Source organism: Nesoenas mayeri (genome assembly GCF_963082525.1).
Source record: "Nesoenas mayeri genome assembly, chromosome: 2".
Taxonomy (NCBI): domain Eukaryota; kingdom Metazoa; phylum Chordata; class Aves; order Columbiformes; family Columbidae; genus Nesoenas; species Nesoenas mayeri.
In genome coordinates, this window is record NC_137543.1 from 163,486,300 (window position 1) to 163,509,534 (window position 23,235).

The 23,235-nt window shown below is 53.1% G+C and overlaps 1 protein-coding gene across 1 annotated transcript; it reads right to left on the reverse strand.

Moving 5' to 3' along the window:
- Positions 1 to 382: 382 nt before the first annotated feature.
- On the reverse strand, positions 383 to 14,293 carry ELP6 (elongator acetyltransferase complex subunit 6; the record flags this gene model as incomplete). The annotated part of the gene is made up of 7 exons (XM_080339152.1): positions 383 to 511; positions 1,083 to 1,229; positions 2,585 to 2,777; positions 3,668 to 3,798; positions 9,651 to 9,721; positions 11,221 to 11,299; positions 14,240 to 14,293. 7 exons carry the CDS (start codon positions 14,291 to 14,293, stop codon positions 383 to 385), a joined length of 804 nt encoding a protein of 267 aa, XP_080195278.1.
- Between the last annotated feature and the right edge of the window lie 8,942 nt (positions 14,294 to 23,235).

Genomic DNA, 23,235 nt, shown 5'->3' on the forward strand with positions numbered 1-23,235 from the left:
TGCCTGGCAGCACCTGGCACCGCTGTGCCGTAACGTACCAGAACAGGTGAGGCACGCCCAGCCCGCAGGGCATCCCCCCTGCTTGTTTTTACATGCTCCAGGGGCCATTCTGGCAAGTGTTTCTGCTCTTTCCTCTTGGCCCGTGTACCTTGGGAAAAGGATGCGAGGACAAAGGGATGCAACAGGCTCTGAGGAAGCTGATCCCGTCGTTAAGCAGCTCAACACATGTTTTAACTTCCCTCCTGGGTCAGTTTTTGCTGCACCGCTCCTGGAAAGCACCGGTGACACAGCCAGGAAGGTTTGGTGGCACGTCCGGCCGAGAGGTACCAGCTGCCCCAGCCTTGCTCCGTGTTGCTCTCAGGGTGCTGCACAGTGTCGCAGATCACAGGACGGCAGCTGACAGCCCTCTGGCGAAAAAGGTGACGTTCTTGTCCTGGATCTTATACTGGTAGATCTGGACTTGATCCTGCTCCCCTGTCAGCTCCAAGGACAATCTCTTGATTATTTTAATCTGCAAAGAAAAGGGAATATCATCCCTTTGGCTGCCCCAATCGCAGCATTCTCCCTCCGTACCCCCCACGCCTCTTGCTGGCCTGTGGGGAAGGTGGATGGCTGACAGAAAAACCCTCACCCAGCTGCCTGTCACCAGTCCTTTGGTGGCAGCCCCTGATGAGGCTGCGCAGCACCGCGGCCCCAGCGACCCCAGCACAGAGGAGATCGCAGGCCAGGCAGAGATCCACCGACAGGACAGTTTGGGGAAGTCTCCCAGGAATGAGATATTTTTCTTTGCCATCATTTTGGGGTGGGAGACAACCTGCGCTGCAGCTGCTGTGTAAACCGTTCCCAGCTGCCAGGGACAGGGGGTCCTCATGCAGAACGGCCCTGAGCGCCCCCCGCAGAAGCAGAGTCACAGCTGGGTCCTCCAGCAGACCCTGGTGACCGCAGCAAAGCTGCTCGTTAGTCCTTCATCACACTGCAGACCAGGCTAGTCCTAGGCCATCTCTGGCCTACCCTTGGGCCTGCGGGCAGTGTTGTGTGTGACATTAACGTGTGCCACCTCTCTGTGCTTTCCCATGCCCTACCTGCCCGTGAACGTCCTTGCAGAAGCCAGTGGCCAGTCCCTCTGCCCACAGGATCAGGTCACTGTGATGACACAGAGCGTTAACGACCAGTTCATTTTCCTTGTCTTCTGAATCCTCGTTGCTATGAACCAGCACCACGATGTTCCCCTAAAACAAAAGCACCAGGCAGCGGTGAGCCCCTTCCTAATCCTAATCCTAACCCTAATCCGCTCAGGGTAAGGAAGCAAGAGGAGCTTGCACAAACACCCGACTAACTGAGCTACTTCCACATCCTCCAGCATGGCAGCTGGTTCCGAGCTTAAATCCACTGGGAAAATAAACAGCAGATACATATCTAAATCTCTGAAACAGTTTGCTGTATATATATTGTATACATACACACATATACATAACACGCAGCCTAAAAATACATCAAACCTTTGTTGCGAGACAGCTGTCTAGTTAAACCAGTCTGTCAGGCTGTGCAAACGGCAACACGCTGAATGAATTCAGAACAGCTAAATAAAGAGGCGGCTGAACGGCCGCAGCCAGAGCTGCGATGCTCAAACCTTCACTGCTCGCGCAAGAGGCAAAGAGCTCCCAACGCAACACCAGCTCTATTAAAACTACATCCTGAGAATCTCTGCCTCAGCCCATGCAGGTCCCCAAGGACTTAAAATAACACAGAATTCCCAATCAATTAGAATGTACTTTAAAGCTTCAGAACATCTTGTACAGAAATAGAAATGTGTTAGCACGATTTATCACCTTTCTTAGCTGTTTTGTAGGTAAATATTCTCGGCGAGCAGAACATCCCCTGTCAGCATTTACAGCACAAACACCCTGGCACCACATGAAGTGCACAGTAACAAAACCTGACACCGTCTACTTTATTTCTCACTCAAGCACAGAGAGACACGGCCACGGGGGCCGCTGCCATGTAAATAGCTAAGTGTGGATGTGACCGTAACGATTTTTGGCCACGACGCTCTCAGAAATCAGCACATCGCTGGGGAGACCTTTCTAGAAGTGCTTAGAAACCAACCGGTGTGACACGCAGTGACACTGAAGGTTGGTGGGAACAGAGAGTTGTGTCCCAAGTGGAGCTTCATCTCTGTCCCCCGTGAGGCTCACCAGCCCCTCGCTGCCTTCATAACTGATTCCTTCCCTGCCCTCCCACACGCACACAAACGTGGGCATGAGTAGAGATCTCTGGAGAGCCAGGAGCTCTAAGGAACAACATTTTACACCTCAAATCCCTGCTCACATGTCAAGGGCAGAGAGAGCCCTTCTCTGGGCAGCACCTCCTAGGGAAGCAGCTGCAAAGGGACTAACCCATCTCCAGGGACTAATCTCTCTCCTCAAGAGCAGCCTGGAACAATTATTTGAATTTCCCAGACAGCCAAAGCTTTCCAAAACTCCATCGTGCACAGGTCGGGGAAAAACAAAAGCAAGCCAGGCTTTGCTCCGGGGACTCTTTTGTACCCGCAGCTCACAGGACACGCGCGTGGAGGGAGCAGCACCTGCAGCTGGGAGCACACGGTGACTCTGCAGTAGTGGATGAAGTCCAGCACGGCCACCGGCGCAGCGCCCAGGCCTAGCAGGACGCTCAGGTCGTCCACCAGCAGCACGGGCCCCTTCCAGGAGTCGCTGTCGGACGGGGTCAGGGACGTCCGGACAAAGTCAAACAAGGCTCTGAGGTCAGAAGTGCTCCCACTGGAAAAGAAGAAGGAGATTGTAGAATCATAGAATCATTTTGGTTGGAAGAGACCCTTAAGATCATGGGGTCCAGCCGTAACCTAAGCCTAGCACTAAACCACGTCTCAAGTGTGGGTCAGTGGGTGGGGATGGAGACAATGTAGGGAACGCAGCCTGCACCATCCCTGCTGTCCCCATGGCTCTGACAGCCACCAGGTCCTACACGTCCCTACAGTCACTGCTCCTTTGCTCGCCTGCGTGCGGTGAAACCCTCCTGCACCGCTCCAGGGACCATAGAATCACAGTGTGGTTTGTGTTGGAGGGACCTTCCCAGCCCCCAGTGCCCACCCTGCCATGACAGGGACATCTGCACCAGCTCAGGGTGCTCAGAGCCCCGTCCAGCCTGGCCGGGGGTGTCTCAGGGATGGTTCATCCACCACCTCTCTGGGTACCTGGGCCAGGCTCTCACCACCCTCAGGGCAACAATTCCTTCCTCATGTCCAGCCTGAATCTCCCTCCTTCAGTTTAAACCATCACCCCTTGTCCTACTGCAACAGGCCCTGCTCAAAAGTCTGTTCCCATCTTTCTTACGGGGACAATGGAGAGCTGGGAGTGTACAGGAACAGGGCAAGTTCACGGCCATGCTGGCTCAGAGGCTGCCTGACCCACAGGTGGCATCTTCCAATTTGCTGTTCTCTTGGATGAGAATTAAACTCATCACAATTTGAATAAGACTGCTTGGATGGAATTTTATTTGACACAAACCTGTTGAGTGCTAATATAAATTTTCTCTAGAGCTATAACATGTTTGCCAATGAGGATGGGGGTGGAAATTACACAAGGGGGGACACGCTCTGCGCTGGGGGCCCTGCTGAGCCCCAGCAGAACCACTGACTGGTCGGGTTTACCTTATAAACTGGAGAGGACTGGGCTGTGCTGGCTGCTCCTCCTCTTCTCCAAACAAGAGGTCAAGGCAGGACCTGAGGCCTTCCAAGAAGACAAGCTGTCCTCGCTCTTTGGCAGCTGCCAGACTAACCCCCTGGAGAGAGGAGAACATTATGTTGCAGAGCAAACAGCTGCGGAGGAAGAGCGCAAACAGAACAAAGCTGATCGACAGCCGATTTTTATCAAGTCTTATCTAAACGTGCTAATAAAGTCAAGACTCCCACATAGGGGATGAAACAGGTGTTTTCTGTTACACTGGTGGACGCATAAGCCTTCGTGATTTAAAAAAACACTGTAATTTGGGGGCTCAAACATCTGGGAAGACAAAATTGTTGCATGGGGGAAAAATGGCTTCTTACCCCAAGGATAAGAGGATGGGTCCAGGCTTTCTGGGCTGCCCTAAGGACCCTGCTGGGAACAATTTCTTCACCTTCTCTTCTTGGGTGGTGAAAGCCTTTGGTTTTCACTGTTGCCAAATCACCGCTCTGGCAATAAGCGGCACGGCCCACGCATGTGAGCGAGGTACAACCCGGATCCAGGGCACGCCATGGGCCGGGCGCCTCGGCGCTTGCACAGCACCTGCGAGGGAGCAGCCGCAGCCCCGAGTCCCCTTTGGAGAAGGAGGGACGGTGACAAACCGCCTGGGGCCACAACTCAAACTCTAACTGAGGTTTCTTGCTTCACAATGACGCCGACCTCGAGAGCCACATCCTGCCCCCATGGAGAAAGCGCTGGCAGAGTTGCAGCAGATATGCAGAAGACAGGAACCGGAGAGCTAGTTCACAGACTCCTGTCTCATCCTCCTTTCCTTCACCAACCATCCTGTAGCTCCTCAGCTTCCTGAGAACTGCACCAGCCCACCCTTCAGGAGAAAATCCAGTACCTGTTACTGACGCGATCACACAAAGATCTCTCACACACACTATCTTCAAACCTCGGCCAAACTGCGTGTGTTTCCCAACAAGAAGATGCACAAATTTGCTCGGCTTTCCAGCGTGGGCCGCTTCCCACATTTCCCAACAGGGCTGTAATCTCTTAAAAAGGAACCAAGGAGCATTAACACTGAGATTGGCAGCGTCTCGGCAGCCTGGAAATACGGTGGTTGTGCAACACAGCAGGTAGGTGGGCAAGATGGTTTACAAACTGTTCAGGAAGGTTTAACTCCTTAAGCCAGGACTGATTCTGCCTGAATGCTGGAAGACGCACAGCAGCAGCACTGGTGCCTTCGATCAGGAACTTTTTAAACGCTTTTGCTTATTTCCTAAGCAATCGTGCTGGGAGCTGCAGGACGCTTGAGCACAGAGTTTGTTTGAGTCGCCCAGCACAGGGAAGGCTCATAGTGGCTCTTCGCCCGGGACCTCGAGCAGGGAACAGAGCGCTGTGCTTGGCACTGTCCCAACACCGGCTTTTGAAAAGTCCTTGGAGGTTTTCCAAGCGCTTCCCAGTCCCTGGGACACCCTTGAGAGCCACCGCGCTCCCTTCGCTCACACACGAGAAGGAGACGCAGCAAACTGACATGTGCACTTCTGCCTCCCGCTTTCTACCTGTGTTTCACCTGCTCAGCCTCCCTGTTATTCTGACATGAAAATGTAGGTGCCAATGCTTCACAGCCCCTTTCTCATTTTCTATTTAAAAGGGAAAAAAAAAGCTTGTAAAGCCCCATCTTAAGCTTCTGATCAATGAGACAATCCCTACAAGGCCCAGCTGCTTGGTGAGCGTGGCATTTCCACATCAGGACCTCCAGAGAGAAGCTCTGCGTAGATAAGGAAGGGCTTCTGTCCAGGAAGATTAACCCTGAGCTCCTGCGAGGCTTATCAGTTGCCAACACGTTCTGCGCTCATGAGAGGAAAGACAGATTTCCACCGCGTTCCCCCCAGCTGAAACGCGACGGGGGAGATCCATTGCTGCCAGAAAACGCTGTCTACAGCAACTGGAAAACAACGGATCGGAGGCAACGTCTTCCATCAGGGCCAGGGGATGCTTTTACTCCAAGGAGAAACGTCCCCACCTCAGATCCAGTTTTTAAACCAGCCCGAATTGCTCTTCCTTTTCTTGGTCTTCCACACCTGCTTCTGGGAGGGGATCAGTCCCACCTGCCACACAGACTCTGGAAGGGAGATCCTTGGGCAAGGCACCAGCACCTTTGGAAATACCCCTTTTGTTTTCAACCGCCCGCTCAATTAATAGCATTCAGCAGCAAGTGTTACAACACACTCTTGCCTCATCTAATCCACATTGTCTCCTCGCTTTTCCCCTTCTCCCAGGCAAGCCAGGAGCAGTAATTCCCATGAATAAGACTCCTCTTTGCTCTCCCTGCCTCCTCCAAGCCCAGCAGTGGCTGGTGTGGGCCACAGGTGGAAAGATTTGCCTTTTCCAGGTGATATTTACTCATTAAAACCATGCCAGAAAGCAGGGTAGGAATGGTGAGCTAAAGGAAGCCTCTTGGGCAATTGCAAGCACACACCACGGAAAAATTTCTAGCCAAGGACAAAAGAACCTTATTTGTGGCAGGCAGGAGCGGGGAACGGCCGGGAAATACCTGCCCTGCCAGGAAGAGGGGCTGGGCTGCACCACAGTCTCACCAACCTCCTCCCCTCCTCAATTTTTGGAGCCCACAGGACTCGGCACTTGCTGAAATGCTTTGCTAGAGCAGGGGGTAAATTCACTATTAATGCTGATAATTCAGAATCAATTGAACTTTGCTTCAGGCATTTCTTCCTGCACACATACACTCTTTGTACTTCAGACCAGCAAGAAAGCAGTGTCACATCTCTAAAATACCCAGCAGGTCAGTGCTGTCACACCAAGGCCTGCCTGGGTGACACAGAGAAGGGCCGCAGCATGAGAAGGCAGCGTGCTTGTGGGCCACACCGCGAATTCCATCCCCACAGTGCCGTGACTTTTCTGGGTGGACCCAGCAAGTCCAGTCTCATTTTCCAACTGGGGAACCAGGTCCCCGAGAGAGCAGGACTCATCCCGTTGCTGTCACAGGCCACAGCGAACCTCTGCTCATCTCCCAGCTAGCAGCCCACCCAACATAACCTCTGGAAGCAGCACAGAAAGCATCAGGACAGCTCGGAGATGCAAATAAAGTGCTCAAAATGGCCAACAGCACCTTCCTGGCAGGCACAGACACGACACGCGTTCCTGCCGCAGAGCACCCAGACAGCGAGCGCTACCGGCCCCGAAAGCTCTCATCTCACAGCACCACGCTCCATTATCGCCGGGAGCACACAGACATTATCGCTGACGATCTGTCATTTATCGATCAAGCCCAGAAATGCTCGTGAAGCAGCAGCTCGAGGGGCCGCGAGCTCCACAGCGCAGCACAGTTGTTCCCGTCTGTCCGGGATGCTGCCAGCCGGGCAGAGCGGCGGCCCCACCGGCCTGCCAGAAGTGACGTCCCTTCAAACCAGAACCGCTGCTGCAAATGTCACGAGGGAAAGCAAAATATTTACAGGAGAGAAGTAGTAATGGAGCGTGGGAGGCAGCGGTCATTAGCTCAAACAGCAAACGCAGCCGCGGTACAAAGTGTGATGATCTGCGATCAGGAGACCGGCCAAGGTCTCTTCTCTGTACAAGCACCTGCAGGGGAAAGCAGAGGTGGCAGAGGCGATGTACTCTGGTCTGTCACCTCAGCACTGTGGCGGGGGACAGGGAGGCCACACAGGGACAAATATGTTTTTCCTTTAAAACAAAACAAACATTGTCCAAGTGAGGGTGGGGACACCAAGCTGGCAAGCTGCCCCGGTGCCATTAGACTTGCTATGACCCAGCACGGTCTCCACAAGGTCATGACAAATAACATTAACTGTCCCTTCAAATTCAAGTGCAGATCCTCACATAAAGAGCAGGTTTTGTAGAAAAGTGCGAAGCCAGTATCGAGAGCCAGCACAGGCACAAAAATCCAGGGAAGCTTTTTCCTACAAGTAAAGACACATCGCTGCATTTAGCTAACACATAAGGAACTGGTTCTGGACTGCAACACCGCAGGGAAGCAGCACATAAGGCACCAATATTCAGTATATGACCATACACCGGGTGCTATAAGGACCAGACCCACAAATGCAGGACTGTATAATCCCACCCTGGCTCCAGGACCCTCCCTCCCAGGCCTGGAACCTCCCTGTCCCCAGCAGGAACAGGAGCAGCACTAAGTAACAACGCTTTTCCAACCGCAGCCCTTCATAAGTGCATAATCATCTGCTAGGGCTTACTAATTACACACGGGAGATCCCAGCTGGTCACCAGCAGAGATCTACAGCACCAAAGTCTTAAGCAAGTCCAGGAGTGAAACTACTCAGCCAAAAACCACCTTTACTGAGCCTGATGTGTTCGTTTAGGCAAAGAAGGATTAAAGCAGAGGCAAGATCTTACAGAAACTCGGGCAGATATAAATAACTGATGTTATGACCTCCAGCTGTGCAGAGCTCAGGAAGAATTCACAACAAGGGACCGCACGGGCACCTGTGAAGTTATAACTGACTCAGCCGTGAAAGCAATGGGACAGGGACAGCTCACCGCTGCGGGCAAATGTAATCGCTCCTCTGAACTCCCCCGGGCACCTCCCTTTGTGCCAGGAACCGTTTTATTCGAAGCATCAGACAGCAAATCATTTCGATTTGCATGGCACGTGTGCTCCAGCTAATCCTCGTGTTCTCTCCCTCCTCGGCCTCTCCCACGAGGGAGATGACAACAGCACCTATTAAAAGCACGGCCACAAGCTGCGTGCCAGGAGGTTTCACCACGTTAGGAAACACACTGACAAACACGATTCTGCTTTTAGCACAGACAAGGATCCCATATTTAAAAGCTGAATCTCCTACCTATACCAGTTGCTGAGCCCCTTTTCCTGTCCCACTGAACAATTTTCCACCAAGATTTTCTCCTCTGGAACAGTTAAATGCTTCATTTGCTTGCGCTGTTTTATTTAATGTAGGTCTGAGCTCTCAGACCACTGTTCTCCTTTGAAAAGGTAAAAACTGCGTAGTAAATAAAACACAGCTCTTTAGCAAGCACCGAAACTCAAGCCACATCTATAATACAGTGGGGAATACACACTTTTGCAACACGGGGTTCTTCAATACCTGGAAGTTTTTCTAAGCAGCAGCACCGCTGGGATTTCCAGAGTCCCAGAGGTGGGAGAACCAACAAAAACCCTCATCCCTCCGGCCCTGGAAGGTCACCTGGACTCCACAACTGGAGCATTTCACACCTGAGCATTGTACAAAAAGCCAAGAGCTCAAAGCCAGAGCTCAGACTGATTTACTGACACTGGGAATCACCCTGCCTACTTCATTTCTCCGTTTCCTCCTTTCGGGGTACACATAATCCTTCCCTGACTCACCATGGGAAAGAAACCCATAAGAACGTACTCAGCACTTGTGGCTCCTCGGATGATTCAAACTGATGGCTTGGCCCAGAGGCCAAACGAGGCACATGGGCATCCTTCTGAATTTGCAGCTGGTTCGGCCCAAACGGCTTCATCACAACGTAACCAGAGGACAGAAGACAAAGTCGCCCCCGGCCCTGCTGTGCCGCACGGCCAGTGCGCCCTGCAGACGGACAGAGAGGCCCTGGGGACACAAGCACCGCGGCATTTTTCTCCCCAGAGCACTAATGAAAAGGCATCGACCAGTCTGGGCCTGTCTGGGGAATGCTGATCTCCAGAAATAAACATTTCTAAGCACAAAGAAAAGGAGCAGCTGTTAATCTCTCTGCCCTCTCTGGGACACAGTCCTGGAGGGGACCTTGCACTGAGCCTCCTAGTCGGGTTTGTGCCTTATATCACATCCCTTCTCCAGCAAGATGTGCAGGGGGACCAATCCTGACCGCTCCTGTCAAGACCCAGGAACATTTACTCACATGAAATCCCCGTTCTCACTCCTTCCAACCCAACAGAAACTACCGGGACCTGTAATTATTAACTTACGCCAAGAGACTTACCAGCTTCTGTGCCACGATGTTGTAGTGACTGAAGGACTGGAGCAGGGCCACAAAGCAAACCTTACAGCCAGCTGGGGGAGAAGGCAAGAAAAGATACATTATCATTTCAATTTTGCAAGCTGCCACTATTAAAGCACGTAAATCATGTAAAAAATCACATATCAAAGCATGTAAATCACAGTTACAGGCTGTCGCCAGGCTACAAATCCATCTGGAAAGGTCTGGAAGTGAGACAGGTGCAGGCAGCCCCTCATTTGCTCATGGCTGGGCTTCCAATTTTCACCTTTCTATAGGATTTCCACATTAGGGAAAATGATAGTTTAAAAAGAAAGGGTAAGAAGAAGAAAATAATGACATAAATAAGTAGAAGGCCTCCTTTCTGTCTTGTGCCACCCTGCCCTGGGATTTCCTGCCACTGTTTGCTGGTATTACTGCAAGGAGGCAAAAGGCTGCCCGTGACATGAACTACTCAAACCACTGATGTGCCAAAAATCCCCGGTTTGGCTCCCGCAGAACAAGTGACCTTGTCTGGAAAAACACACAAAACAAGCAAGTTTGTCAAAGACACCTCTACTAAAACATGACTTTGGAAAACCCAGCATGTGACAACCTGGCCTTGTGGTTTCAGGATGAACAAAACCAGCGTATTTGTTTCTCCCAGATGTGGATTCTAAGTGGCCAGAAGTCAGTGGCCCCACCGGAGCCTTCACCAACCCCTCGGGAGGTCCCAAATGTGTTAAGCACCAAATGGGTGCTTGCACAACATGAGGGTGCTACAGAGATAGGAACTCATCCTGGGGTAGAAATAAGCTCACCTGCCTCACGATAATAATTAATAATCCCAAAAGGACAGTGAGGGTCATCCCAGGCAGACGGCAGCACTGCTAATAACCTGCTCTCCACCGGCTTTCCTGCAGCTTCACTGAATCACAGAATGTGAGGGACTGGAAGGAACCTCAAAAGATCATCTAGTCCAATCCCCCTGCCGGAGCTTGACTCTGTTCAATTAACTAAAGTTTTTTAAACTTACGTGAAGGTAAGGAAGTAGGAGTAATGGGGGGCAGGATATGCTCATACCCACCACCTGCACAGCACTTTGAGCTCAGTTTTAAGCCCGAGAGGTACCGGATTTGCTGGGCTAGCTGCTTGGCCAGCAGAAAGCTGGAGGAATCGGTGAATCCAGCGCCCGCTCTGCAGGAGCTGGTAGGTTACTCACAGGTGAAACTGTTTGCAGAAAGGCAATTAGGCAACTTGCCAGGCTCATTGTTTGGCTCTTGACTCACTACTAGTTTAGCTGTTTGTTAGTCTTTCCTGGTATTTTTAATTACACTATAAAACACTTAGCTAATGAAGGAATTACAGTCCACACCTCGCCGTCAAATGCCCAAGTGATTTACAAGGTTCACTGCACTCATGACGAAACAAAGCACACAGACGTTATGGGATGTGCCCAAGAATACAGAGCAAGTCCCAAGAACAAGTCTGGACTAGGATCCATAAATCCCGAGCCCAGTGCCTTGCGCTAATCCGAGGAAAACCCTTGCCTGGGAGAGTCCTGCTGCTGCCCTACCTCTGAGGTAGAAGGAGAGGAAATGATGCACCAGGAAGCTGCCGTCTGTTCTGGTGTCTCGCAGCAGCGTGAATTTACCCTGAAAAAGAAGCAGCAAAAATCACTAAACAGAGGAAGGTGAGGGCACAAACTGCTCCCGGTTCCATCCTGGTTAGACGTTTGCTCAGGCCTGCAGGTGTTGGAGAAAGGAGCGGAGTAGCAGCGCTCCAGCCACCTGCCCATTTACAACACGATGCGAGTGCTGGAACCATCATCAGGGGGGCTGTGAACTCTGTCCCCCCACAGCGGCGGCTTCTCCTGTCCCCAAACAGCCCTCCCTGGTCCACATTTCCCTCAAATATGCCACGTTCAGAGCAGAAAACCATATCATAAAATCTGTATACCAGAGCAGAGTTCCCTGCATGAAGCATACACCTTGTTTTGATTACGGAGGAAATTAATTCCGTTCATCAGTGCACACTTGTTATCAGTACCAGCCTCATCAAGGCATTTGTTTCCATTAAAACCTTAGTCAAGATGTTTCTTTAATCAATACAAATCATAGAAGGGCTGGTTTTAATCACAAAGAACTTATCAACGCAATTTTTGTGGGGCAGGATGTTATCGTTCAGAGCACAAATTAATTCATTTCTTCAAACCTTCCAGTTGTCAATCCTTACATCTCCAGTTATCGACCCTCAAATCCTGCCAACCCTCCTCACTCCGCTGTCACGCTGCGGCTGCTTGGGTAGCGCTCAACACTCTCTTATTTCTGATGCTCAGCTGGTGGGGAAGAAAGAGGAAAGAAAAAAGGGGAAAGGAAGGGAGAGACGGAGGGAAGGGAGAGACGGAGGGAAGGGAGAGACGGAGGGAAGGGAGAGACGGAGGGAAGGGAGAGACGGAGGGAAGGGAGAGAAGGAGGGAAGGACCTTGTCCAGCCCGTTCCCTCCACACTCCGCTTTCACGCTCTTTCCACCTGCAGGCTAAAAAGCAGAAGCTGCAGCTACTTGTTAGAAATTGCCAAAACCCCTTGGCAGGGCAGCTGCGGGTGTGACACGCGTTCAGCGCTGACATGTCACAGACACCCACGCAAGCGGCAGCTTCATCCACCTACTCGCCCTGCAGAGAGGGCATTCGTCAGCACTCAGAAAATGGCACAAACCACCCTGGAGATGGAGAAATCGGGATGGCAGAGATGTGAAAAGAGATTTGCAAAGGGCTGATGCTCTGTAAGCACAGTGGGACACCTGTTTCCAGCAGCCTCAGCCAGATATCTCGGCTGCATGGCTCTGTGCAGCAACTGGTTATGCTGAGCAGTGAAGAGAGAGACTTCCAAAACAAGAATACTCATGATTTACCACCAAGTCAGTCTGTATCACAGCATATGAACAAACTATTCCACCTCTGGCATCAGGGAACAACGTTTGTTCTGCAGCCAGACATACTCTGGTGCTGCACTGCTGCCAGATACTGCGACAAAAGGGATCTGGAACGAGCAGTGGGACATCCAAGTCCCTGCCCCTTCACCAAGGGCTCCTCACTTTGCATTTCACGTGCATTAAAAACCCAACTGTCGACCCACAGGAACCACAAGAACTTGGGAGTTTACACAGCCTCTGCTAATCACAGACTCACAGAACACTTTGGGTTGAAGGGACCTTCCCCGCTCCCCAGTGCCCCCCCTGCCATGACAGGGACATCTGCACCAGCTCAGGGTGCTCAGAGCCCCATCCAGCCTGGCCTGGGCTGTCTCAGGGATGGTTCAGCCACCCCCTCTCTGGGAACCTGGGCCAGGCTCTCACCACCCTCAGTGCCAACAATTCCTTCCTTAGATCTTAAATCTCCCCTCTTTCAGTTTAAAACCATCACCCTTGTCCTGTCACAACAGCCCCTGCTCAAAAGTCTGTCCCCATCTTTCTCATGGGCCCCTTTTAAGCACAGAAAGGCCGCACTCAGGTCTCCCGGAGCTTCTCTTCCCCAGCTGAACCCCCCAGCTCTCTCCCCTGTCCCCAGCAGAGCTGTTCCAGCCTCGGGTCATTCCTGGGGCTCCTCTGGCCCCTCTCCAGCAGCTCCATGTGTGTCCTGTCAGGGACCCAGCGCTGGAGCAGCACTGCAGGGGGGTCTCACAGAGCGGGGCAGAGGGGCAGGATCCCCCAAACCTGCTGGTGACACAGCCCAGGACACGGGTGGTCTCTGAGCTGCCAGCGCACATCAACAGATCATCAGGAAAAACATGGAGTAATGTGTAAAACGCTCATATTTTATTAACTTTTCACCTGAAGTGCTTCACAGATCCCACACTGGATGCAGGTGTTTAGTTACAGTGTGATTTCATTGTTACAAAAAAAGCAAGGATGAGCTGATTTAATTTAGTGACCTAGAGAAACCTCCAGAACACACCACAAGGCCTGGGGGAGCACTGGGGAGAGGGTTTTATAGAATCATTTCGGTTGGAAAAGCCCCTCAAGATCATGGAGTCCAACCATAACCCACCCCAGCACTGCCCCATGTCCTGAGAACCTCATGTCCATCTGTCCAGCCCTCCAGGGCTGGTGACTCCAGCACTGCCCTGGGCAGCCTGTTCCAATGCCCCACAGCCCTTTGGGGAAGAAATTGTTCCCACATCCAACCTCAACCTCCCCTGGGCAACTTGAGGCCGTTTCTTTGTGTCCCTGTCTCCCCTCAGCTCCTGTTCTCCAGCCGAACCCCCAGGTCCCTCAGTCTCCATCACTCTTGTGCTCCAGCCTGTTCGCTCAGGGCCCGGTTCTCCCGTTATTCACGAGGCAGCGGCCACGCACAGACACAGCGGGGGCCGCGGGGACAAGGCCCGGCCCCTCGGTATCCACAGTCGGCCGAGAGGAAGGGCCTGGCGGCCGCGGGGACCCCGGAGCCGCCGCCCTCCCGCTGCCGCCGCCGGAGGGCCCGCCCTTCCCGGCATGCCCCGCGCCGCCCGCACTACAGCTCCCAGCAGGCCCCGCGCGGGCCGCCACCTCCGCCGCGCCCGCCCCGCTCTCCCCTTCCCTCCCGCCCGCCCTCTCACCGGCTGCGGCCGCTCCGGGGAGGCGTCCAGCAGCTCGTTCAGCTCCGGGAACATGGCGGGCGGGGGAACCGGAGGCTTCCGGGCGGGGACGGGAAGGAGGATGAGGCGGCGCGGCCCCTGCGCATGCGCGCAGCGGAGCCGCAGGGCGCCGCCTGCTGGCGGGGCGGGGGTGTCGCCGCAGCCCGCCCCGCGCCGCTCCCCCCGGGGGCTGCGGGGCCGGATCGGGCCCGTCCCGCCACAGCCGGTGTCCTCCCGCCGGTCCTGGGACAGACCTTGCGCCTTTCCTGTGTTTGAGCTACATGAGCATCCGTCAGCCCAGCTCCCCAGCCTGCCCAGGGTGGCACCAAAACCCCATCCCCACCGCTAATGAAGGTGCTAATTGGGGCTGCATCGCAATGACAAGACTTGGTGGCACATGTCACCACCCTGGTCCCCAGCCTAGATATCCCTCCTACACCCCTTCACCAGCTGGGGGTCCCTGGGATCATACAGCAGATCAATCTGCCACGGGCCAGGGGATGTTTGGGAGGGGTCTATTAAACCCTCAGTGTTTCCTATTACACTCTTAATATTTCCTATGACATTTCCAATATTTCTTATTTACATTCTTAGCACATCTGAGCATTAATTGGGCACTCCCAAAGAACGAGCTGCAGCAGTTCCCAGCAAGCACCCGAGTCGTGACAGCAAATCCACAGCCTGAAACCACAAAAATCCATATTATTTAATGTTATTTTTGCCCGTGCTCCTGAATTTGCCTTTTTTGGGGGGGCACTGAATTCGCCTTTCAATTTCGTTGCCTTATCTAAGCTTTTGCAGCCTTTAGTTTTCATAACGCGGATGAGGATCCAGTGATGGGAGACATGTGGGGCCCCCAAAAGAAGATGCGCCCACCAGCCTCGTGCTGTCTCGTCCGCTCTGAGCATTAGGGGGCATCAAACCATGCTCATAAACAGCAAACACCGAGCAAGAGAGAGGAGACACGTGTGTAGTTCAGTGTGGGGCTCCTCGGAACCACAAATTCTCACTCCTGAGGGTTTAGGAGGGCGAAACAATAGGAGAAGGTGATGAGCTCATGGAAGAGAGATCTGAGGGCCACCAGTGGCTTGGAAATCCCTAAACTGGGAGCTACTGGGGCGTGGGAGCTGTGGGAACACAGCAATTGTTGGCTTTGGCCACCATCTTCCCTCGCCTTCTGGTCAGGATGAGCGCTGTGGAAAAGCCGGTGGGCTGTGTGGATATTTGGTTGAGCCGTTGCAGCTGTTCTCTGTTTTCTGTGTTCTTAGGTGGATTATCTGTAAAACTGGTCATCCCGTTCCCCACCCCTTCTTCAAAGTGTTTAGGAACCCGCCAGATGAGCCCAGATATCCCATCCGGAATCCCTCTCCCTTGCAGAAACCCTTCGTTTGTGTCGGCTCTTCACTTCCCATCTTTTAGCTGTGAATGGACTTCCTCTCTTACCCTTTGATGGCTCCGTTTCTGTAAAAACCTTCAGCTGAAAGCTCCTTTAAAAGTCCCAATCGCTTTGTTTTTTGTTCTCCTGCCCTTTCACAGAGCTGGGAACCCGGGTCTGGTCCCAGGGAGTCCGGTAACCAGCTGAAGTCCCTGCTCTGTGTTGGTGCAGCCAGAGCCTTAATTCCTTCGCCGCCTTTTGAAACAGTCTGGCTCGTGGCCTCCTCCTTCACACGGTTTGTCTGCAGAGCCCCGTTCGGCGGCACAGACGGCCCCAAAAAGGGGCTTCACAGGCGGGGGAGAGCCTGGAGATGTTCCTACCTGCGAGCTCTCCATAGGGCTGCATTTATACGCCAGCGAATGTGCCATTTTCAGACCACCTTTTGTCTGCGCTGTCGCATTTCTCTCTCTCTAGCGCTTCCCTTCCAGCTCCTTCAGGAGCCGCAGAGCCCTAAATGCCTTGGAAATGGAATGTAAAATCCTCTCCTTTGCTCTTTGCAGCGGGAAGAGGACCAAAACCGCATGTCAAGTACAGCTGCGCCTCTCAAAACACCTCTTGTCCTTCTTAATATATTCCTTCTCACATTTCAGGACTTGTTACCGCGCAAAGGCAGCGAGAATTTCGCTGTTAAAACTGCTGCCCCTTCCCTCCCATCTGCTTCACGCCTATTTGCAGGATTTACAATGCAGCAAACCTTGTAAGGATTGCGTAGCAGAGCCATATGGCGTCCATAGGTAACAATGCTGCTTACAATTAAGCTCCTCTGCTGTGTCAGACCAGTGAGTAAAAAGCAATTTGTGTCTGGGAGTAGGAAAAAACAAAGCAAAACAGGACCGAGCAAATCAAAACAATTAACGTTGCGGTGATTGAGGTAATTCCCAAATGCGTGGCAGGGAAGATTGAGTAAAATCACCGGACTTCTTGATGTGAGCACGTGCAAAATGATCTTTAGAGAGAAGATGCTTTGATTTATTAATACCTCCTTTGATTATCTGTTTCTGGCACCTGAGACGCCTGCGTTACTTAGCGCTGAGCTTCCCGGGATATTCCCGTCCTTTCGGGTTTTAACACACAAATCAAATTTCACCCCAGCAAAAGGAGCGTGCCGAAGCGGGAGGCTTTTCTTGGCTTCAAATCACTCCGTTGTTGCTGACAGAATAGCTAAATGCTTTAGTAATGCTGCGAAACATAAAAGATCCTCCATGCTTGGAGGCCGAGGAAGGTTAATAAGAGCAGATGTTGGGCCGAGTCAATGGCCGGGTAAGAAAAGGAATGGGGCGAGTTGTCCCTCGAGCTCAGCTTGTGTTCGGGGCATAAATTCATGGCAAAAAGCAGCTGGAAGGAATAATGGATGAGCTGAACCAGGTGCCGGGTTTCTCTGAAGAAATGCAAGAAGCCAGGCTTTGAAAAGGATGGCGAAGCCAGCGGCTGTTCTGCCATTGTCACCGCTATTCAACCGTGTCACCCGCCGTAACCCCGGGCCTCACCCCTCTGCCGTTAACAGAAACACTCAGGGAAAACGGGTTTCTATCGGCCATGTTAGCAATATCTGACTTCTTTATTTTCCCCAGCTTGTCTACACTTTGCAAACAAGCAGCGACCGCCGGAGCTGGTTGTGCACAACTCCTGATGTCAAATATCTCTGCATGCGGTTGAGTTTGGACCCGCTCTTCCCACCTTTTGGCAGCGGTTGGGTATCACACAGAACCTCGCCGTCTCCTCGGGGTCTGGTTCAGAAATGCAGAGGGTAAAATAGCCGAGGAGCGTTGGCTTCCGTGGTCCCGTCTCCTTTATTAGCTTGGCAGCGGTTGGGGAAAGCGCTGCGGGTGAAGCAGAGTCCTGCGGGTATTTACAGAGCGTCTAGTCCCTGATTCCCCGAGGCTGTGGATCTACCAGGGAAAATACATGTGAATGTAGATGGCTGAGAGGCGGGACGCCTGAGCACGGAGAGCCCGGAGCTGCCTTTAAGAGACACCTAAAAAGAAAACAAGGCAGAAGAGCATCGGTGCGTCCGGCTCCTCTTTTCCCTCCTCCTCACGTTGCCACGTTCACATGGCAGGGTGGGGTTAGTTTCACATCTGGGTATCGGTGAATAGGTTTTATGTGGGAATGATACGACTGGGACAGAAGAAATCCAAGGTAAATAGAGAAAAGAGATCAGAAGGGAAATGTTCTTTATTCTTTCATTTTTCAAATCTTGCTTTTTGCCTTTTCGCGTATGTGTATACGTATATATCCCCCTGTGTATGTAGCAGCTATTAAAAACGTAGGAGAAAATGATAAAGAATTACCGTTCTTTCATTCTTTGGGTACGACGAAGCTCATGAATGTGTTTTGCAGAGACAAGGGCTCTGGCAGAGCAGACCTGACATTTCTGATGAGACAAAAGCAGCACGAGGCTGGAGGGACCCGCAGAGGTCGTGTGGGTAGAGCAGCACCTGCCACCGGGCAGAATCAGCTCAGCTTAAACCTTCTGGACAGATGTTTGTCCAACCTGTTCTTAGGAACCCTCGGTGCCGATGACTCCGCACCTTCTCTTGCCATTTCTTTCTGATGCCTCATTATTCCTATTCTAGGCGCTTGCTGTTAATGTCAAACCTGAGTGTCCTTTGCTACAGTGGCTTGTTTGCTGATTGCCTGTGGCTGCGAAGGGTAATTTCCTGCATTCATAAAGCAAGAAAAACATTTAAAACCAGAGTTTTGATTCGATTTTCAGGTCACCTTTAAAATTCACGGTACTATTTTGGAGCGAGACGCGTGCTGGTTCTCCACGAGGGGTCTCCCGGCCTTTCCCAGCAGAGACTGAAAAATTCCCTGGGAAACGTGCTGAAACCGGCAGGGATCCCATAGCAAAGTTATCTCAGCAGGGACCCGCTGGGACCCTGGGGGTGCAGAACGGGATCTGAGCAGGCAAATGCTCTTTCTCCTCTCCCCAGTGCAGGTGTTTGGCTCTAAAGCCACCGCTCGCTGCCAGATCCTCTGCCCTTCCCATTGCTGTCATCCCTTTGTCCTTCATGCTTCTCACCCTTTGCTCATTTGGGGGATTTTTGCTCATTTTGCCCCATTCTCCTCCCCGTGCCTCTCTGATCTCCCCATGTGCAGCGCTCCCTTCTCCTCCCAGCTTTGCTCACAGAGCTCCCCCACGGCTCCTTTGTTCCTGCCCTCTCCTATTTCTACCCATCTCACCTACAACAAACTCTCAGCAGCCTGAGGACAACACGAACAACGTCAGAGGTTCATCTCTGTGCTGCAGGTCTGCCGGGGTCACTATGTAGAGCTGAGAGGAATCTCCCCATTGCCTCCCGGACCCTTCCCGAAACCTCCTCTTTTCCAGCTCCTGCACAAAACCCCAGCAAGTTTGATCCACCTTGTGCTCCACGCCACGGTCTGCCGCGGCCACCAGGACCGTCTCGCTGCTTCTTCATACTCTTGATTGTCCCCATCTGCCGTCTCTTCGTTAAACTCTGAGCTCTCTGAAGCAAGAACCGCATTTTCATGCTGTGTTTTTGCAGCAGCTGGCAGAAAATCTTCACTCAAGACCGATATTACTCGGTCATTTTACAGAATGACTTCTAATTCATTTAATTAGTGCAAATTGTATATGTAGATCTGAGCGATATTCTCTCATGTCTCCTCTTTCTCGTGGCTTCCCCTGAACCTTGTCCCACGGGCCGCATCTTCCCCAAAGCACCACGGCCCAAACTGGACCCAGTCTTGTAAAACCTGACCCAACCCTTGTGCTGCCCAGTGTCTGAGGTGGCTTTAACTGGTTTTCTAAGCACGAGGATGACGTTCAGAAAATCCCTCGTCAACCTGTGTACACTGTTCATTATTATTTATTGCAGTTGACGCTTGGCGGAGAGCACAGCGTCTAATTGATTGTGCTAGGCATCTGCTTGCAGTTGACATTTTTAAAGGCTGGTTTAAAAAAAACACAAGAAAAACAAGCAGTGAACCCCTTGAGTTCTCATCCTCCTTTGTGAGCCGCCTTCCTCCCCCCCTGGGTCCGGACCAACGCTCCCCAGCTCGTTCTCCTCCTGCTGATGGAGTCTTTTCTCCCTCCTCTTAACGGCGCTCGCTATTTCCATCTCAATTTGTGCCTTGGCCTTTCTGACGTTTCCCCACATGCTTATGCTACTCTTACAACCCTCCTTAGTAATTTGACCTAGTTCCCACTTTGTGTAAACTCTGTTTTCCCTCGAGCCTGAGGTCAGCGAGGAGCCCGCGCCATAGCCAAGCTGCTTCCTACAACGTTTCCTATTGGGATGGGTGTTGTTCGCACCGTTTCTTTGAAGAACTGCCCGTTTCCTTCAATCCTTTTGCTTTTAAACGTGCCGCTCATGCGATCCCACTCACCAGTTCTCCCAGCGTCTCGGGGTCTTTTGTCTTAATTTCTCTTTTTCTTGAGGAGGGTTGTGATCTTGGTCACCCCACACTCAATCCTGGCCAAGTTCACCTCCTGCCTCGGCATTTTCCACCAGTGTCCGGTGGCTCGTGGCCATGGCTGCCTGCGCCCTGCTCTGTCCCAGCAGAGCCAGTTAACCCAGCACAAACCAGTGCCACGGGGCTGCTGCGGTCAGAGCCGTCCCCAGCGCTTCGCCAGGCCCAGCTGTTCTTTCCCACACTGAGCACTTTACAGTTTATGGAGCTAAGAGGATTTTGGTTTTCCCCTCTCTTTAAATCCAGCGCAGAGTCAGTTTAATGCTGGATCCGCTCCCTGTTACTGTGACGCTGAGAATAACGGTGTAATTGGTATTTCCCATCGCTAAATACCGAGATCCCGATGCTTTCTGGCTACATAAGGGCTCCTACACCCCGGAGGCAGCCCAGCAATAGCAGGAAGACCTGGGTGTTGGCAAAGCTGCCCCCACAGTGACCTACAGGACATTTCTCCTCCTCAATGTGCCCCACTGCCTGCCCGTGGGTCACTGGGACGCCCCCTGGGTGAAATGAAGGTTGAATGTTGGATAAATATTTCCCTGTGAGTATGACCCAGTGAGCTCGGCAGTTTCTCATTTCTTCAAACCCTTGGGCAAGGTTGGGTGGACTCGATGATCTTTATGATGTTCCAACCAAAACGATTCTGATATCGGACAGGAGAAGGGCTCATAAGCTATTAGGGACTGTTGGTTCCTGCAGTATGGACCAGGCTGTCCAACGTAGCCCATCCATGGTCCATTCCTGAGCCAAGTTATTCTTTCCATTGAGCTTTCATAACCCTTTGTGTTGTCTGCCTCATGGTCTTCAATGGTTTCTGCATCATTCTTTCCATGAAGCCAAGCTCAGCATTCCCGTAGTCTGGTGCTTGCCCAGCTAATCCTAAACCCAGTGTTCAAGGGGAAGGGAACCATGGAATCATGGAATAGTTTGGGTTGAAGGACCCTTCCCAGCTCCCCAGTGCCCCCCCTGCCATGACAGGGACATCTGCACCAGCTCAGGGTGCTCAGAGCCCCGTCCAGCCTGGCCTGGGATGTCTCAGGGATGGTTCATCCACCCCCTCTCTGGGTACCTGGGCCAGGCTCTCACCACCCTCAGGGCAACAATTGCTTCTTTATACTTAGTCTAAATCTCCTCTGGTGCTGGAGGGGACATGGGCACCGAGATCCCACCCCAAGAACATCCACAGCCTCGAAAGCTCTTGGCAGCTCGGGAAGGAGCAGCCAAACCCTGCGCCCCGGAGCCACATCCTGCGCTGGGGCTCGGCCGGTGAACCGAGACCCGGCTGGTTTTGTCCCAGGCAGCCGGAGCCCGTCACGGGGAAGAAAAGGCTCCTTGTCTCGGGGTCGCGGCTCTAATCCCGTTCTGCGTCTGTGGCAGAAAAGAGGACGGCGGAGCGAGGACAGCGCCGCTGCCGCTGCCAGCTCCTGGCCCTGCGCGCCGCGTCCCGCGCCAGCCCTGCCCGGCCACAAAAGGCTGCATCCCCTCCCTGCAAACCAACCAAGCATTTAAATTTAATAGCTGTCGGCAACCTCGCCGTTTCAAAGTGATTAGGCGTTTAATTAGAGCCCATGTCTTGCTTTGCTGGCTGGGAGGCAAATTCCTCCGTAGGGCCCGTGAAATCGGTGCCGGTGACTGGCACGGCGCACGGCAGATGCTCTTTGCCATCCCCATGTCAGACGAGGTGCTGATGGGGAGCCCGGCCCCTCAAGTGACCCCGTTTGTCCCCTCCATCCCCATGCACCCGCGCCTGCACACCGCGCTCCTCCCTGCTCCGGTGCTCCGGCAAAGCCAGAGCAGGAGGAGAGCCCATGGGCTGGGGACGTGCCATCGCCCGGGGGAACTGAGGCACGCCGAGGGACGCTGGCCCCAGAGCAAGATGGGGAGCGGAGGTTGTGTCTTCCCTCAGGAAATGGGAGGTGAGTAGGTCCAAAGTGGGGGGAGAGCAAGGAGGGGAATGACGGGGCTCAGACTGATACCCCAGAGCAGAGGGACAGGGGGACAATGCCCCCCCTGCTCTCTTAATATGTGTATTATGAACAGGAGCATCCTTAGACCTGCTTAAATCCATGTGACCCAATTCTGCCCTGAATCCCGATAAGTCCCTACAGCCCGTGCGGGTGAGCAGCTGCAGCCGAGCGAGCGGGTGGGCATGACAGGGTGACACCCGTCCCCGCGGCTCCTCCTCGGGCGTCCCCACGCTGCCTTTAAACCAGGGGGTGACACCCAGGAGTGACCCCCAGCTCTGATCACCAAGTCCAACTATAACCCACCCCAGCACTGCCCCATGTCCTGAGAACCTCATGTCCGTCTGTCCAGCCCTCCAGGGCTGGTGACTCCAGCACTGCCCTGGGCAGCCTGTTCCAATGCCCCACAGCCCTTTGGGAAGAAATTGTTCCCACATCCAACCTCAACCTCCCCTGGCGCAACTTGAGGCTGTTTCCTCTCATGCTAAATGGCTGGTGAAGGACTGAGCAATCCCAGGTGCCACCTTGTCCTCCTGGGAGGTTCCAGGACAGAACTGGGATGGATGGGCTGTGCCGGGATGATGGGGTTGGTTGGGGTGGTTGGGATGTACCGGAATGGTTGGGATGTGCTGGGATGGTTGGGATGTACTGGGATGGATGGGATGTGCCAGGATGTGCTGGGATGGTTGAGATGGTTGGGATGTGCCGGGATAGATGAGATGTGCTGGGATGGTTGGGATGTGCTGAGATGGTTGGGATGGATGGGATGTGCCAGGATGTGCTGGGATGGTCGGGATGGTTGGGATGTGCTGGGATGGATGGGATGGATGGGATGTGCCGGGATGTGCTGGGATGGTCGGGATGGTTGGGATGTGCTGGGATGGTTGGGATGGATGGGATGTGCCAGGATGTGCTGGGATGGTCGGGATGGTTGGGATGTGCTGGGATGGTTGGGATGGATGGGATGTGCCAGGATGTGCTGGGATGGTCGGGATGGTTGGGATGGATGGGATGGTTGGGATGGATGGGATGTGCCAGGATGTGCTGGGATGGTCGGGATGGTTGGGATGTGCTGGGATGGTTGGGATGGATGGGATGTGCCAGGATGTGCTGGGATGGTCGGGATGGTTGGGATGTGC